Source organism: Triticum urartu, chromosome 1 (genome assembly GCF_003073215.2).
Source record: "Triticum urartu cultivar G1812 chromosome 1, Tu2.1, whole genome shotgun sequence".
Taxonomy (NCBI): domain Eukaryota; kingdom Viridiplantae; phylum Streptophyta; class Magnoliopsida; order Poales; family Poaceae; genus Triticum; species Triticum urartu.
Genome location: NC_053022.1, coordinates 72232720 through 72248441, shown reverse-complemented (window position 1 = coordinate 72248441; position 15722 = coordinate 72232720). Strand labels below are relative to the sequence as shown.

At 46.0% G+C, this 15722-nt stretch overlaps 1 protein-coding gene across 1 annotated transcript in view; it reads right to left on the bottom strand.

Moving 5' to 3' along the window:
• Positions 1-1828: 1828 nt before the first annotated feature.
• Positions 1829-15722, bottom strand: part of LOC125532718 — a 30189-nt gene continuing 16295 nt past the window's right edge. The window contains exons 2-4 of the mRNA XM_048696666.1: positions 2687-3588; positions 2097-2285; positions 1829-1885 (exon numbers count right to left, since the gene is read on the bottom strand). Of these exons, the coding sequence (XP_048552623.1) occupies positions 1829-1885; positions 2097-2285; positions 2687-3588 (1148 nt within the window). The remainder of the gene's footprint in view (positions 1886-2096; positions 2286-2686; positions 3589-15722) is intronic.

Here is a 15722-nt window from a genome sequence, read left to right as displayed (position 1 = left end):
TTTGCAATTCCTGTGTAGGAACCATATTAGTTTCATCAATTTTGTGTATATACTATAATTTACCGATTTAGATCACTAGATCAGTTCAAACAGTTTTCTCGTAAGATTTAAATTTCTGTACCGAACTTTAGTCTAGACTGACACACTCATAATTTCATTCGGATCATCTGTTCTTCCTAGTTTCCAGCACAATTCAACTTCATGCATGATGTTTAAAGCCTTGACAGTTCATTTAAAGCATTGCTTTTTGGCACATCAAGTTGTTGAGAAGCTAACGGAGAGTAAAAAAACTCACCAAGATGCCAGAACTAGTTGATTTGAACAAGACTCCTTTGTATATCCATCTAAAACGAAGAAGATTGCATATTCCAATCCCAATCATCATGAGGAGATCAGCCTAGTCCTAAAAAGTTTAAGCCAAGGACAATTTGGAAGATCAATCAACATTTTAGAGTCAATTGGTATGAACCGTAGTCGTATTTGCTTTGTAAAAAAGGATTGCTAGGAAAATTTCAAATGAAGTGATGGTTAAACGCTTTCATGAGGTGAAAATTCGGCATGGGACGAAGCAAAAGGTATGTGCTAAAAGCTCTTTTCGTTTGTTTAAAGGCATCCTTCAATATTTTCATTCTCCCTCCGTTTGATAATGATTTTTTTTCTTGCATGTTGTAGATTAGATTGTTAGACAAAGTGTCAATGTTCTCTTTTGCAACTCCGGGACACGATATTGACATACTGATGTAAGCCATTTTGTTTCAAATTGATAGTTTTTCCTTTCACTTTGCAATGAATTTGGTTTTCTCATGGAGAATGAAGCGAGTGTGCCTAGGTTCTAGTTTATATGGACGATTGCCTTGTTAATTCATGAATATGGCCATACATTATTGCCCCCTCTCAATTTTTTTCCTGGGTCCGCCCCTGACTATTGGCACCCCTTCATCAAGTGGATAGGAGTAGAAACAGATGTTGCTAAGATGGTGGCTTTAGACTACCTGATGTACTACTTTGTAAGGTCATTATGAATAATTAATAAAATGGCTGCATGCAACGCCCAGATGCAGAGGCCGGGGGTAATCCTCCTTTTCTAAAAAAACAACGCATGCCTCCAAAAGCGGCAGTGCATAGGGGTTGGGTTAAGGCGTGCTGATAATATCAAGAGAGGTCGGGGTACACCAAACTTGACATGGGAGGAGTCCGTAAAGAGAGATATGAAGGACTGAAATATTACCAAAGATTTAGCAATGGACAGGGGTGCGTGGAAATGCGTGGAAGTTAGCTATCCACGTGGAAGAACCATGACCTTATGGGTTTCAACTCTAGCTTATCTCAACTTGTTTGGGACTGACAGACTTTGTTGTTGAGTCAAATTCACATTACTAATATTTCTAATGGGAGCCACGGGTGATCAACCACGGGTTGAATCAAACCCAGCCAGAACCAGCTACTGCTTGCACCTGCCAGTTCAATTTTCTTCACAATCTTACATGTGCACAAGCTGCTGCGGTACAACATTTTGTACAGGGCGTTCGCCAGATTGAAGCTAACAAGTTTTTTAACAGTCCTGATGGGAGAAGCCATACTCTCCTCCAACTCCACTGGAGCCTCCTGCAGACCTGCACTGCTGCCCCGGCCTCCCCGGTGGCTGCCAGTGACCTCACAGCCTTGCAACACAGTCATCTGCTCCCCTGCACCCCCAACACCACCTAACCTAACAATCACAGGATCACGCCGCCCTCTGGAGAGAGAGGTCACTCAAGAACGATCTTGAAGAAATGCAGAGAAAATGAAGGAGGTACACCGTTTCTTTTGTTGGAAACAAAATCCTGAATCATGCCCAATAGTTTTTCTCATTTTCAACAGACATAACAATCTTTAAATCTGAAACCTATTACCAAATAAATACCAACGCAATTAACATGCAATGCCAATGGGAGATACATAAGCCATATGCCCATATATCTGCCACAGATATAATTTCGAGCACAACATTCGGTATCAGTCCAGAGCCTAGTGTAGAGCAACTTGCAGCTCAAGCATAGGTGTGTCAAGAAATATACCCAGGTATTAGATTTAAAAAAAAGTAGGGATAGTATTACCTCCGGGCGTATAGTTGTGCCACAAAATGTAAGAGACAACTTTCTCAAACCAGTACACATCCTGAGAAGATGGAATGAACTGGGTACAAAGGAATGCCCGTTTCCCGTTATATCCAGGAACATGAATGTAATGTCTGGGAGCCCGGTAATGTCTTCCATCAGGTACTGTTGGTTAGTAATAATGTCCTCCTGTAGATTCATAGGAAGTCACAAAAAGGGATTATTTATTTGCAATAGTTAGAAACTTGGGAAGGACACAAGCATCTCGTTTACAAAGTCAATAACAAACAAGAAATGATTCTTTTAAGCTATCAAGTTCGAGCTCATGTCCCCCCATGATAAGGAATAACCGTATACTAGTACTGCTAGTGTGTAATTCAATGCTAACTACTCAAAGGAAGTAAAAAGTACTGGCATATCCAAGGATATCATGCTACTAGGGAGGATAAACGATTGGATGCACAAAGCAATTTTTCACGGACTGAGGCAAAGAAAAATAAGTTGACAATTTTGTATGCTTATGACACATTCCTTAAACTGAACTGCAAGTTTATGCGTTGATGGCATAACTCACATAAGAATCAACTCACCAGATCATTCACAAGTTGGAATCTGAGACTGTGGATGAGCTCAAAGCGCCGCAAAAGCCTTGTACAGTAGCTATTCTGTAACTCGCGTACATGGTCAGTTTCTTCATATATAGTAAAAGGGAAGGTGCTCAGGCACTGTAGATTTTCCATCTTGCCGAGCTGGGTGAACTTTGGATCAGAATCATCCCACCACATGAGGGATTCCAGCTGAGGGGCGGAGATGTTTGCAACCGGTAGGATCAAAATCATCCTACCTTTAGTAAAGCAGGACAGCACTTCTAACTGTTTGAGTGTCGGCGCTGTGACATTGAGCTGCTGCAAGCCGTGCACGCGCGTCAGTGTCATTTCCAAGAGAGATTCCGAGTGGATGGTCAAGTTGCCCAGACCCGAGGTACCACTGAGAGTCAGTTTCTGTAACGCCGGGCAGCGCGGCGAGGAGACAGCCTCGCCGAGCATGCTCGGACCACGTAGCCGGATGCAACCTAGCTGGAGATTGGTGAGCCGGGCGAATATGCCGGAAGGCGGCATCGTGAGGCCAAGACCCTCTAGTTCGAGGGTGATCGAGGTGGCGTTCTCGAAGCATGGCAGCTCAAGGGCGCCTCTTTCCCAGACCTCGTAGTCTGGTATGTTGGTCTGCAATACGAGGAGTAAATCGCCCGAGATGCGGCGTGCGGCGATGGGAAGCCAGGCCGCCATGGACTCAGGGGTGGTGTGACTGGCTTCCATGACGCGCACGTCGAGGCGGCTGAGGGCCGGCGCTTCGGCGACGAGGGCGAGGTTGAGGGTCACTCTCGGTGTGTGTGTGTGGGGGGGGGAGTGGAGCTCTCTCGTAGTAGCGTCCAGACGCGGCGCCAGCGGCTGGAGAGGACGCTGGTCCGAGCGGCGACGGCAGCGTCGTGAAGCTTGAGAGGGATGTCGATAATGATAAGCAAATAGGCAGTTTTTCGATTAAATTAATCCATAAATAAATCATGAGCATGACATTGACAGCATTGATAACATGCTGGTTACGATCTAACAGAGCATGTACTACGCATATAGTAGAAACATCTACGCATATCGCTAGTACTGCTACAACAGAAAGAAACATGAGAGGGATAAACGATGTATACCCTCCAATCGGCCATGCGGCGGCGGTGGTGGTGGCAGTAGCCGCGGCATCCTCGGCGGCCTTCTTGTCGGCTTCGGCCTTCTCAGCGGCGGCACGGTCGGCGTCGGTCGACATGGTGATGATGAAGGTGATGTGGACGTAGATGAATAGAAGCAAGCAGTCGCGTAGTCGCTACCCAAGAACCTAATCGCCCCTCTCCCGTACAGGATCCGGAGAGGCGGGGTTTCGGAGGCCTGCTCTCCCGTCGACCGTGTACGCAGTGAACGGGACGGAGTCGCCGGCGGCAGCAGCAGCAGAGGAACGACGTGGGCGTGGAGGCGGAGATGCGTTATGTTTCGTGGCGGCTAGGGTTGGCAGCGCCCCACATATATATGTGCGGCTGCGCGTGGAGAGACGTGGGCTGAACCCACATTCAAATCGGTAGCCCACGGTCCGACGTCTCAGATCGTGGCCCCGCCTGTCAAAGACTCTCCATTCCTGACCGGCAAAAAGAAGCGCATAGGAGTGAGCTCGGCTCGGCTCAATCCCGCGGCGCGGCATGGCGAGGCGAGCAGAGGAGGAGGAGTGCGCGAGGGCCTCATCTCTTCTCAGGCTCCAATGGCATGAGAAAGAGAATCCCTTATAAACCACTACAACTCCCCTTCCACTTCTGGGGTGGGACTAAACTTCCCACCACCTTGTCATGCCACCTACATGGGCCCTTAGAGATCAAATCTGAAATTGTCATATGGGCTCTAGGCCCGTCTCATAGCTCAACAATCTCCCACCAGATCTCAGGGGCCTAGTTTGTCCTTTGTTCCAAACGCTGTTTTGATATACCAGCATCTCAGTGGAGACCGATTAAGGTTGAGCTCCACCTAGACCAAGTAGTTACACTCCTTCACAACTGAACAATGGACTATGCCTTGAATTGTCAGTTTGGCGTCAAGAAGTTTCACCACAAGTCTCACTGATACGAGGCTGCCGAAGGCCAACCCCTCGGGTAGAGCATATTAGTCACACTCCTGGCCTGTTCATGAGCTTGCTAGAGATCACCCCAATCTCATAGACTGTGACCAGCAGTCGGGCTCATATAGGTGTGTTCCTCCAAAGATCACTCTATAGGATAGCATCTTGCTTATGCATATAAGCCTTGGAACACATTAAGACAGTAGTCATCCTTCCATACAGTTTCCAAGAGTATTGCATCTCCAACGGAGTGGGTTAGTAAAGTTACTCTCCTCAGTTCACCACTGGCTTGTTTTCCCAGGTCCTACTTCACGGGATCTCCGATCACATAGGTTGGGTTACTACCATGGCAACTCATGTGGGTCTCATACCCATCTCCCTTATGCGTTATCTATCACAACACGTGATAGCCCTTTAGTAAAGGGATCTGCCAGATTCTTAGCCGTTTGAATATAATCCAACGCTATCACTCCAGAGTTCCTCAATTTTCTGACAGCTTTCAATCTCATTCTTATGTGTTTGTTGGACTTCATGTTGTCCTTTGAACTCTTCACCTTGACAATAACTATTTGATTGTCACAGTTCATAAGGATGGCCGGAACCGGCTTCTCAACCACTGGCAAGTCCATCAACAGATCTCAAAGCCATTTTGCTTCGCCACCCGATGTGTCTAATGCTGTTAATTCTGCTTCCATTGTCGATCTTGTTAAGATCGTTTGCTTGCAAGACTTCCAGGAAATAACACCACCTCCAAGAGTAAATATATACCCAGTTGTGGCCTTCATCTCATCAGCATCAGAGATCCAATTCGCATCACTATACCCTTCAAGTACCGACGGGTATTCGGTATAGTGAAGTCCATAGTTCATAGTACCTTTCAGATAGCGCATAACTCTCTCAAGAGCACGCCAATGTACATCACCTGGTTTGGAAACAAATCGGCTCAGTTTGCTAATAGCAAATGCGATGTCAGGCCTCGTTGCGCTCGCTAGATACTGTAGTGAACCAACAATCTGAGAGTATCTCAATTGATCTATAGCTGTGCCTTTAGAATTTCGAATCAGCACACTAGAATCATATGGTGTTTGAGATGGTTTGCAGTCCGGATATCCAAAATGACTCAACACCTTCTCAACATAATGGGATAAACCCGACGTATCTAACATGGCGTTAACCAAATCAGTTAGAGTACGGTTTTTCTGCTCGGCAACCCCGTTTGACTGGGGTGAGTAGGGAGGCGTCCTCTCGTGAATAATGCCGTGTTCCGCACAAAAGGCATCAAACTCTTTCGAGAAGTACTCTCCACCATGATTTGACCGGACTCGTTTAATTTTCTTTTCAAGTTGATTCTCAACTTCTGCCTTATAGATTTTGAAGTAGTGTATGTTGGGGAACGTAGCAGAAATTCAAAATTTTCCTACGTGTCACCAAGATCTATCTATGGAGAAACCAGCAACGAGGGGAAGGAGAGTGCATCTACATACCCTTGTAGATCGCTATGCGGAAGCGTTCAAGAGAACGGGGTTGAAGGAGTCGTACTCGTCGCGATCCAAATCACCGGAGATCCTAGTGCCGAACGGACGGCACCTCCGCGTTCAACACACGTACAGCCCGACGACGTCTCTCATGCCTTGATCCAGCAAGGAGAGAGGGAGAGGTTGAGGAAGACTCCATCTAGCAGAAGCACAACGGCGTGGTGATGGTGGAGGAGCGTGATACTCCAGCAGGGCTTCGCCAAGCACCGCAAGAGACGAGGAGGAAGAGGGGTAGGGCTACGCCAAGAAGGAGAGGAACTCGTGTGTATGGGCAGCCCAAACCTCAAGTATATATAGGGGGAGGGGAGGGGCTGCGCCCCCACCTAGGGTTCCCTCCCTAGGGGTGGAGGCAGCCCCCCAGATCCCATCTGGGTGGCGGCCACAAGGGGGAGAGGGGGAGACGCACCTGGGGTGGGCCTTAGGGCCCATCTGCCTTAGGGTTTGCCCCCTTTCCCTCTTGGAGGCGCCTTGGGCCTTGGTGGGGGGGCGCACCAGCCCACCTGGGGCTGGTCCCCTCCCACACTTGGCCCATGCAGCCCTCCGGGGCTAGTGGCCCCACTTGGTGGACCCCCGGACCCCTCCGGTGGTCCCGGTACACTACCGGTAAAGCCCGAAACTTTTCCGGTGACCAAAACAGGACTTCCCATATATAAATCTTTACCTCCGGACCATTCCGGAACTCCTCGTGACGTCTGGGATCTCATCCGGGACTCCGAACAACATTCGGTAACCACGTATATCTATTCCTTAACCCTAGCGTCATCGAACCTTAAGTGTGTAGACCCTACGGGTTCGGGAACCATGCAGACATGACCGAGACGTTCTCCGGTAAATAACCAATAGCGGGATCTGGATACCCATGTTGGTTCCCACATGTTCCACGATGATCTCATCGGATGAACCACGATGTCGAGGATTCGATCAATCCCGTATACAATTCCCTTTGTCTATCGGTATTGTACTTGCCCGAGATTCGATCGTCGGTATCCCGATACCTTGTTCAATCTCGTTACCGGCAAGTCTCTTTTACTCGTTCCGTAACACATCATCCCGTGATCAACTCCTTGATCACATTGTGCACATTATGATGATGTCCTACCGAGTGGGCCCAGAGATACCTCTCCGTTTACACGGAGTGACAAATCCCAGTCTCGATTCATGCCAACCCAACAGACACTTTCGGAGATACCTGTAGTGTACCTTTATAGCCACCCAGTTACGTTGTGACGTTTGGCACACCCAAAGTATTCCTACGGTATCCGGGAGTTGCACAATCTCGTGGTCTAAGGAAATGATACTTGACATTAGAAAAGCTTTAGCATACGAACTACACGATCTTTGTGCTAGGCTTAGGATTGGGTCTTGTCCATCACATCATTCTCCCAATGATGTGATCCCGTTATCAACGACATCCGATGTCCATGGTCAGGAAACCGTAACCATCTATTGATCAACGAGCTAGTCAACTAGAGGCTTACTAGGGACATGGTGTTGTCTATGTATCCACACATGTATCTGAGTTTCCTATCAATACAATTCTAGCATGGATAATAAACGATTATCATGAACAAGGAAATATAATAATAACTAATTTATTATTGCCTCTAGGGCATATTTCCAACAGTCTCCCACTTGCACTAGAGTCAACAATCTAGTTCACATCGCCATGTGATTAACACTCACAGGTCACATCACCATGTGACCAACATCCAAAGAGTTTACTAGTGTCACTAAACTAGTTCACATCATCATGTGATTAAGACTCAATGAGTTCTGGGTTTGATCATGTTTTGCTTGTGAGAGAGGTTTCAGTCAACGGGTCTGCAACATTCAGATTCGTATGTACTTCGCAAATTTCTATATCATCTTGTAGATGCAACTACTACGCTACATTTGGAGCCATTTCAAATAACTGTTCTACTTGGAGCTATTCTAAATTGTTGCTCCATTATACGTATCCGGTATCTCTACTCAGAGCTATCCGGATAGGTGTTTAAGCTTGCATCGACGTAACTCTTTACGTCGAACTCTTTATCACCTCCATAACCGAGAAACATATCCTTATTCCTCTAAGGATAATTTAGACCGCTATCTGGTGATCTACTCCTAGATCACCTTTGTACCCTCTTGCCAGATATGTGGCAAGGAACACATCAGGTGTGGTACTCAGCATGGCATACCGTATAGAGCCTATGACAAAAGCATAGGGGACGACATTCGTCCTTTCTCTTTCTTCTGCCGTGGTCGAGCTTTAAGTCTTAACTTCATACCTTACAACTCAGGCAAGTACTCCTTCTTTGACTGATCCATCTTGAACACCTTCAAGATCATGTCAAGGTATGTGCTCATTTGAAAGTATCATTAAGCGTTTTGATCTATCCTTATAGATCTTGATGCTCAATGTTCAAGTAGCTTAATCCAGTCTTTCCATTGAAAAACACTTTCCAAATAACCCTATATGCTTTCCAGAAATTCTACGTCATTTCTGATCAACAACATGTCAACAACATATATTCATCAGAAATTCTATAGTGCTCCCACTCACTTCTTTGGAAATACAAGTTTCTCATAAACTTTGTATACACCCAAAATCTTTGATCATCTCATCCAAGCATGCATTCCAACTCCGAGATGCTTACTCCAGTCCTTAGAAGGATTGCTGGAGCTTTGCATACTTATTAGCATCTTTCAGGATTGACAAAACCTTCCGGTTGTATCACATACAACCTTTCCTCAAGAAAATCGTCGAGGAAACAATGTTTTGACATCCTATCTGCAAGATTTCATAAATAATGCAGTAATCGCTAATATAATTCCAACAGACTCTTAGCATCGCTACGAGTGATAAAGTCTCATCATAGTCAACTCCTTGAACTTGTCAGAAAAAATCTTAACGACAAGTCGAGCTTTCTTAATGGTGATACTTACCATCATTGTCCGTCTTCCTTTTAAAATCCATCTGTACTCAACAGCCTTACGACCATCGAGCCGTTCTGCCAAAGTCTACACTTTGTTTTCATACATGGATCCTCTCTCGGATTTTATGGCCTCGAGCCATTTATCGGAATCCGGGCCCACCATCGCTTCTCCATGGCTCGTAGGTTCATTGTTGTCTAGCAACATGACTTCTAAGACAGGATTACGTACCACTCTAAAGTAGTACGCATCCTTGTCATACTACGAGGTTTGGGAGTGACTTGATCCGAAGTCTCATGAACAATATCATAAGCTTCCACTTCAATTGGTGTAGGTGCCACAGGAACAACTCTTTGTGCCTTGCTATACACTAGTTGAAGAGACGGTTCAACAACCTTATCAAGTCTCCACCATCCTCCCACTCAATTCTTTCGAGAGAAACTTTTCCTCAAGAAAGGACCCGATTCTAGAAACAATCCCTTATTGCTTTCGGATCTGAGACAGGAGGTATACCCAACTGTTTTGGGTGTCCTATGAAGATGCATTTATCCGCTTTGGGTTCGAGCTTATCAGCCTGAAACTTTTTCACATAAGCGTCGTAGCCCCAAACTTTTAAGAAATGACAGCTTAGGTTTCTCTAAACCATAGTTCATACGGTGTCATCTCATCGGAATTACGTGGTGCCCTATTTAAAGTGAATGCAGTTGTCTCTAATGCCTAACCCATAAACTATCGTGGTAATTCGATAAGAGACATCATGGTATGCATCATATCCAATAGGGTGCAGTTATGATGTTCGGACACACCATCACACTATGGTGTTCCAGGCTGTATTAGTTGTGAAACAATTTCCACAATGTCTTAATTCTGTGCCAAACTCGTAATTCAGATATTCATCTCTATGATCATATCATAGATATTTTATCCTCTTGTCACGACGATCTTTCAACTTCACCCTGAAATTACTTGAACCTTTCAATAATTCAGACTCGTGATTCATCAAGTAAATATACTCAACATCTACTCAAATCATCTGTGAAGTAAGAACATAACGATATCCACTACATGCCTCAGCACTCATTGGACTGCACACATCAAAATGTATTACTTCCAACAAGTTGCTTTCTAGTTCCATTTTACTAAAAACGAGGCTTTCAGTCATCTTGCCCATGTGGTATGATTTGCATGTCTCAAGTGATTCAAAATCAAGTGAGTCCAAACGGTCCATTTGCATGGAGTTTCTTCATGCATATACACCAATAGACATGGTTCGCATGTCTCAAACTTTTCAAAAATGAGTGAGCCCAAAGATCCATCAACATGGAGCTTCTTCATGCGTTTTATACCGATATGACTTACGTGGCAGTGCCACAAGTAGGTGGTACTATCATTACTATCTTATATCTTTTGGCATGAACATGTGTATCACTACGATCGAGATTCAACAAACCATTCATTTCAGGTGTAAGACCATTGAAGGTATTATTCAAATGAACAGAGTAACCATTATTCTCCTTAAATGAATAACCGTATTGCGATAGACATAATCCAATCATGTCTATGCTCAATGCAAACACCAATCTCGATGGTAGAGGGAGCGTACGATATTTGATCAACCTTGGAAATACTTCCAACACATATCGTCATCTCACCTTTAGCTAGTCTCCGTTTATTCCGTAGCTTTTATTTCGAGTTACTAACACTTAGCAACTGAACCGGTATCTAATACCCTGGTGCTACTAGGAGTACTAGTAAAGTATACATTAACACAATGTATATCCAATATACTTCTATCGACTTTGCCAGCCTTCTCATCTACCAAGTATCTAGGGTAATTCTGCTCCAGTGGCTGTTCCCTTTATTACAGAAGCACTTAGTCTCGGGCTTGGGTTCAACTTTGGGTTTCTTCCCTAGAACAGCAATTGATTTGTTGTTCCATGAAGTATCCCTTTCTTGCCCTTGCCCTTCTTGAAACTAGTGGTTTCACTAACCATCAACAATTGATGCTCCTTCTTGATTTATACTTTCGCGTTGTCAAACATCGCGAGTATTTCAAGGATCATCATATCTACCCCTGATATGTTATAGTTCATCACGAAGCTCTAGCAGCTTGGTGGCAATGACTTTGGAGAAACATCACTATCTCTGGAAGATCAACTCCCACTCGATTCGAGTGATTGTGGCACTCAGACAATCTGAGCACAAGCTCAACGATTGAGCTTTTCTCCCTTAGTTTGCAGGCTAATAAAAATCGTCGGAGGTCTCATACTTCCTGACGTGGGCACGAGCCTGAAATCCCAATTTCAGCCCTCGAAACATCTCATATGTTCCGCGACGTTTTGAAAAACGTCTTTGGTGCCTCAACTCTAAACCGTTTAACTGAACTATCATGTAGTTATCTAAACGTGTATGTCCGATGTTCGTAACATCCACAAACGACGTTTGGGGTTCAGCACACTGAGCGGTGCATTAAGGACATAAACTTTCTACTGTCCGCATAATTGCTACTGTCAACTTCAACTATATTTTCTCTAGGAACATAACTAAACAGTAGAACTAAAGCGCGAGCCATGACATAATTTGCGAAGACCTTTTGACTATGTTCAGGATAATTAAGTTCATCTTATGAATTCCCACTCAGATAGACATCCCTCTAGTCATCTAAGTGATTACATGATCCGAGTCAACTAGGCCATGTCCGATCATCACGTGAGACGGACTAGTCATCATCGGTGAACATCTTCATGTTGATCGTATCTACCATACGACTCATGCTCGACCTTTCGGTCTCTTGTGTTCCGAGGCCATGTCTGTACATGCTAGGCTCGTCAAGTCAACCTAAGTGTTTCACGTGTGTAAATCTGTCTTACACCCGTTGTATGTGAACGTTAGAATCTATCACACCCGATCATCACGTGGTGCTTCGAAACAACAAACTATCGCAACGGTGCACAGTTAGGGGGAACACCTTCTTGAAATTATTATGAGGGATCATCTTATTTACTACCGTCGTTCTAGGTAAACAAGATGCAAAAACATGATAAACATCACGTGCAATCAAATAATAGTGACATGATATGGCCAATATCATATAGCTCCTTTGATCTCCATCTTGGGGCTCCATGATCATCTTGTCACCGGCATGACACCATGATCTCCATCATCATGATCTTCATCATCGTGTCTCCATGAAGTTGCTCGCCAACTATTACTTCTACTACTATGGCTACCGGTTAGCAATAAAGTAAAGTAATTGCATGGCGTTGTTCAATGACACGCAGGTCATATAATAAATAAAGACAACTCCTATGGCTCCTGCCGGTTGTCATACTCATCGACATGCAAGTCGTGATTCCTATTACAAGAACATGATCAATCTCATACATCACATATATCATTCATCACATCCTTTTGGCCATATCACATCACATAGCATACCCTGCAAAAACAAGTTAGACGTCCTCTAATTGTTGTTTGCATGTTTTACGTGGCTGCTATGGGTTTCTAGCAAGAACGTTTCTTACCTACGCAAAAACCACAATGTGATATGCCAATTGCTATTTACCCTTCATAAGGACCCTTTTCATCGAATCCGATCCGACTAAAGTGGGAGAGACAGACACCCGCTAGCCACCTTATGCAACTAGTGCATGTCAGTCGGTGGAACCAGTCTCACGTAAGAGTACGTGTAAGGTCGGTCCGGGCCGCTTCATCCCACAATGCCGTCGAACCAAGATTGGACTAGTAACGGTAAGCATATTGAACAAAATCAACGCCCACAACTACTTTGTGTTCTACTCGTGCATAGAATCTACGCAATAGACCTAGCTCATGATGCCACTGTTGGGGAACGTAGCAGAAATTCAAAATTTTCCTATGTGTCACCAAGATCTATCTATGGAGAAACCAACAACGAGGGGAAGGAGAGTGCATCTACATACCCTTGTAGATCGCTATGCGGAAGCGTTCAAGAGAACAGGGTTGAAGGAGTCGTACTCGTCGTGATCCAAATCACCGGAGATCCTAGTGCCGAATGGACGGCACCTCCGCGTTCAACACACGTACAGCCCGACGACGTCTCCCATGCCTTGATCCAGCAAGGAGAGAGGGAGAGGTTGAGGAAGACGCCATCCAGCAGCAGCACAACGGCGTGGTGATGGTGGAGCAGCGTGATACTCCAGCAGGGCTTCGCCAAGCACCGCAAGAGACGAGGAGGAAGAGGGGTAGGGCTGCGCCAAGAAGGAGAGGAACTCGTGTGTATGGACAGCCCAAACCTCAAGTATATATAGGGGGAGGGGAGGGGCTGCGCCCCCACCTAGGGTTCCCTCCCTAGGGGTGGTGGCAACCCCCAGATCCCATCTGGGTGGCGGCCACAAGGGGGAGAGGGGGAGGCGCACCTGGGGTGGGCCTTAGGGCCCATCTGCCCTAGGGTTTGCCCCCTTTCCCTCTTGGAGGCGCCTTGGGCCTTGGTGGGGGGGGTGCACCAGCCCACCTGGGGCTGGTCCCCTCCCACACTTGGCCCATGCAGCCCTCCGGGGCTGGTGGCCCCACTTGGTGGACCCCCGGAACCCTCCGGTGGTCCCGGTACACTACCGGTAAAACCTGAAACTTTTCCGGTGACCAAAACAGGACTTCCCATATATAAATCTTTACCTCCGGACCATTCCAGAACTCCTCGTGACGTCCGAGATCTCATCCGGGACTCCGAACAACACTCGGTAACCACGTATATCTATTCCTTATAACCCTAGCATCATCGAACCTTAAGTGTGTAGACCCTACGGGTTCGGGAACCATGCAGACATGACCGAGACGTTCTCCGGTCAATAACCAACAACGGGGTCTGGATACCCATGTTGGTTCCCACATGTTCCACGATGATCTCATCGGATGAACCACGATGTCGAGGATTCGATCAATCCCGTATACAATTCCCTTTGTCTATCGGTATTGTACTTGCCCGAGATTCGATCGTCGGTATCCCGATACCTTGTTCAATCTCGTTACCGGCAAGTCTCTTTTACTCGTTCCGTAACACATCATCCCGTGATCAACTCCTTGATCACATTGTGCACATTATGATGATGTCCTAGTGTAACACCCTCGATGCGGCTATATCTCCCACGTGTCGAGGCACGACTTAGAGGCATAACCGCATTGAAAGCAATGTCGCAAGTCAGGAAATCATTACACATCCCATGTACATAAATAATATAAAGGGGAGATACATAGTTGGCTTACACTCGCCACGTCACATCAAGGTACATAAATAACATCCATCATACAAATCACTCATGGCCCGACTACGGTGCCAAAATAGAAAAGACCCCCAACATGCGACAAGGCCCTGAATCGATAACCCCAACTAGGCACCACTACTGATCATCCGGAAAAGACACGTAGTATCGCTGAGAGTCCTCGTCGAACTCCCACTTGAGCTCGTAATCGTCAACTGGAGCAGAAACACCTGAACCTGCATCTGGAGTTGTAGTATCTGTGAGCCACAGGGACTCAGCAATCTCACACCCACGCGATCAAGACTATTTAAGCTTATAGGACAGGTACGGCAATATAAGTGGAGCTGCAGCAGGCGACTAGCATATATGGTGGCTAACTTATACGCAAATGAGAGCGAGAAGAGAAGGCGAAGCACGAGCGAGAAGCTAAAGGAACATCCTGCGCAAGCATAACTCCAACACCGTGTCCACTTCCCGGACTCCGCCGAGAAGGGGCCATCACGGTAACACACACGGTTGATTCATTTTAATTAAGTTTAGTTAAAGTTATCTACAACCGGACATTAACAAATTCCCATCTGCCCATAACCGCGGGCACGGCTTTCGAAAGATCAATCCCTGCAGGGGAGTCCCAACTTAGCCCATAACAAGCTCTCACGGTCAACGAAGGAATAGACCTCCACCCAAGACACACCGATCAGACTCGGTATCTCGGTACAACAAGATGATTCGACAGGTTAAAACAAGTCCAGCAACACCGCCCGAATGTGCCGACAAATCCCGATAGGAGCTGCACATATCTCTTTCTCAGGGCACACTCAGATGAGCAATCCGTACAACTAAAACCAGCCCTTGAGTTTCCCCGAGGTGGCGCTGCACAGGGCTCTAGTTCGGACCAACACTCAGAGGAGCACTGGCCCGTGGGGGGCTAAAATAAAGATGACCCTCGGGCTCCGGGAACCCAAGGGAAAAGGGGGGTAGGCGGCAAATGATAAAACCAATGTTGGGCATTGCTGGAAAAGCTTTAATCAAGGCGAACTATCAAGGGGTTCCCATTATAGCCCAACCGCGTAAGGGACGCAACAATCCGGGAACATAACACCGATATGACGGAAACTAGGGCGGCAAGAGTGGAACAAAACACTAGGCGAGAGGCCGAGCCTTCCACCCTTTACCAAGTATATAGATGCATTAAGATAACATAGCAATATAATGATATCCCAACAAGTAAATAAATGTTCCAACAAGGAACGGCTCCAATCTTCACCTGCAACTAACAACGCTATAAG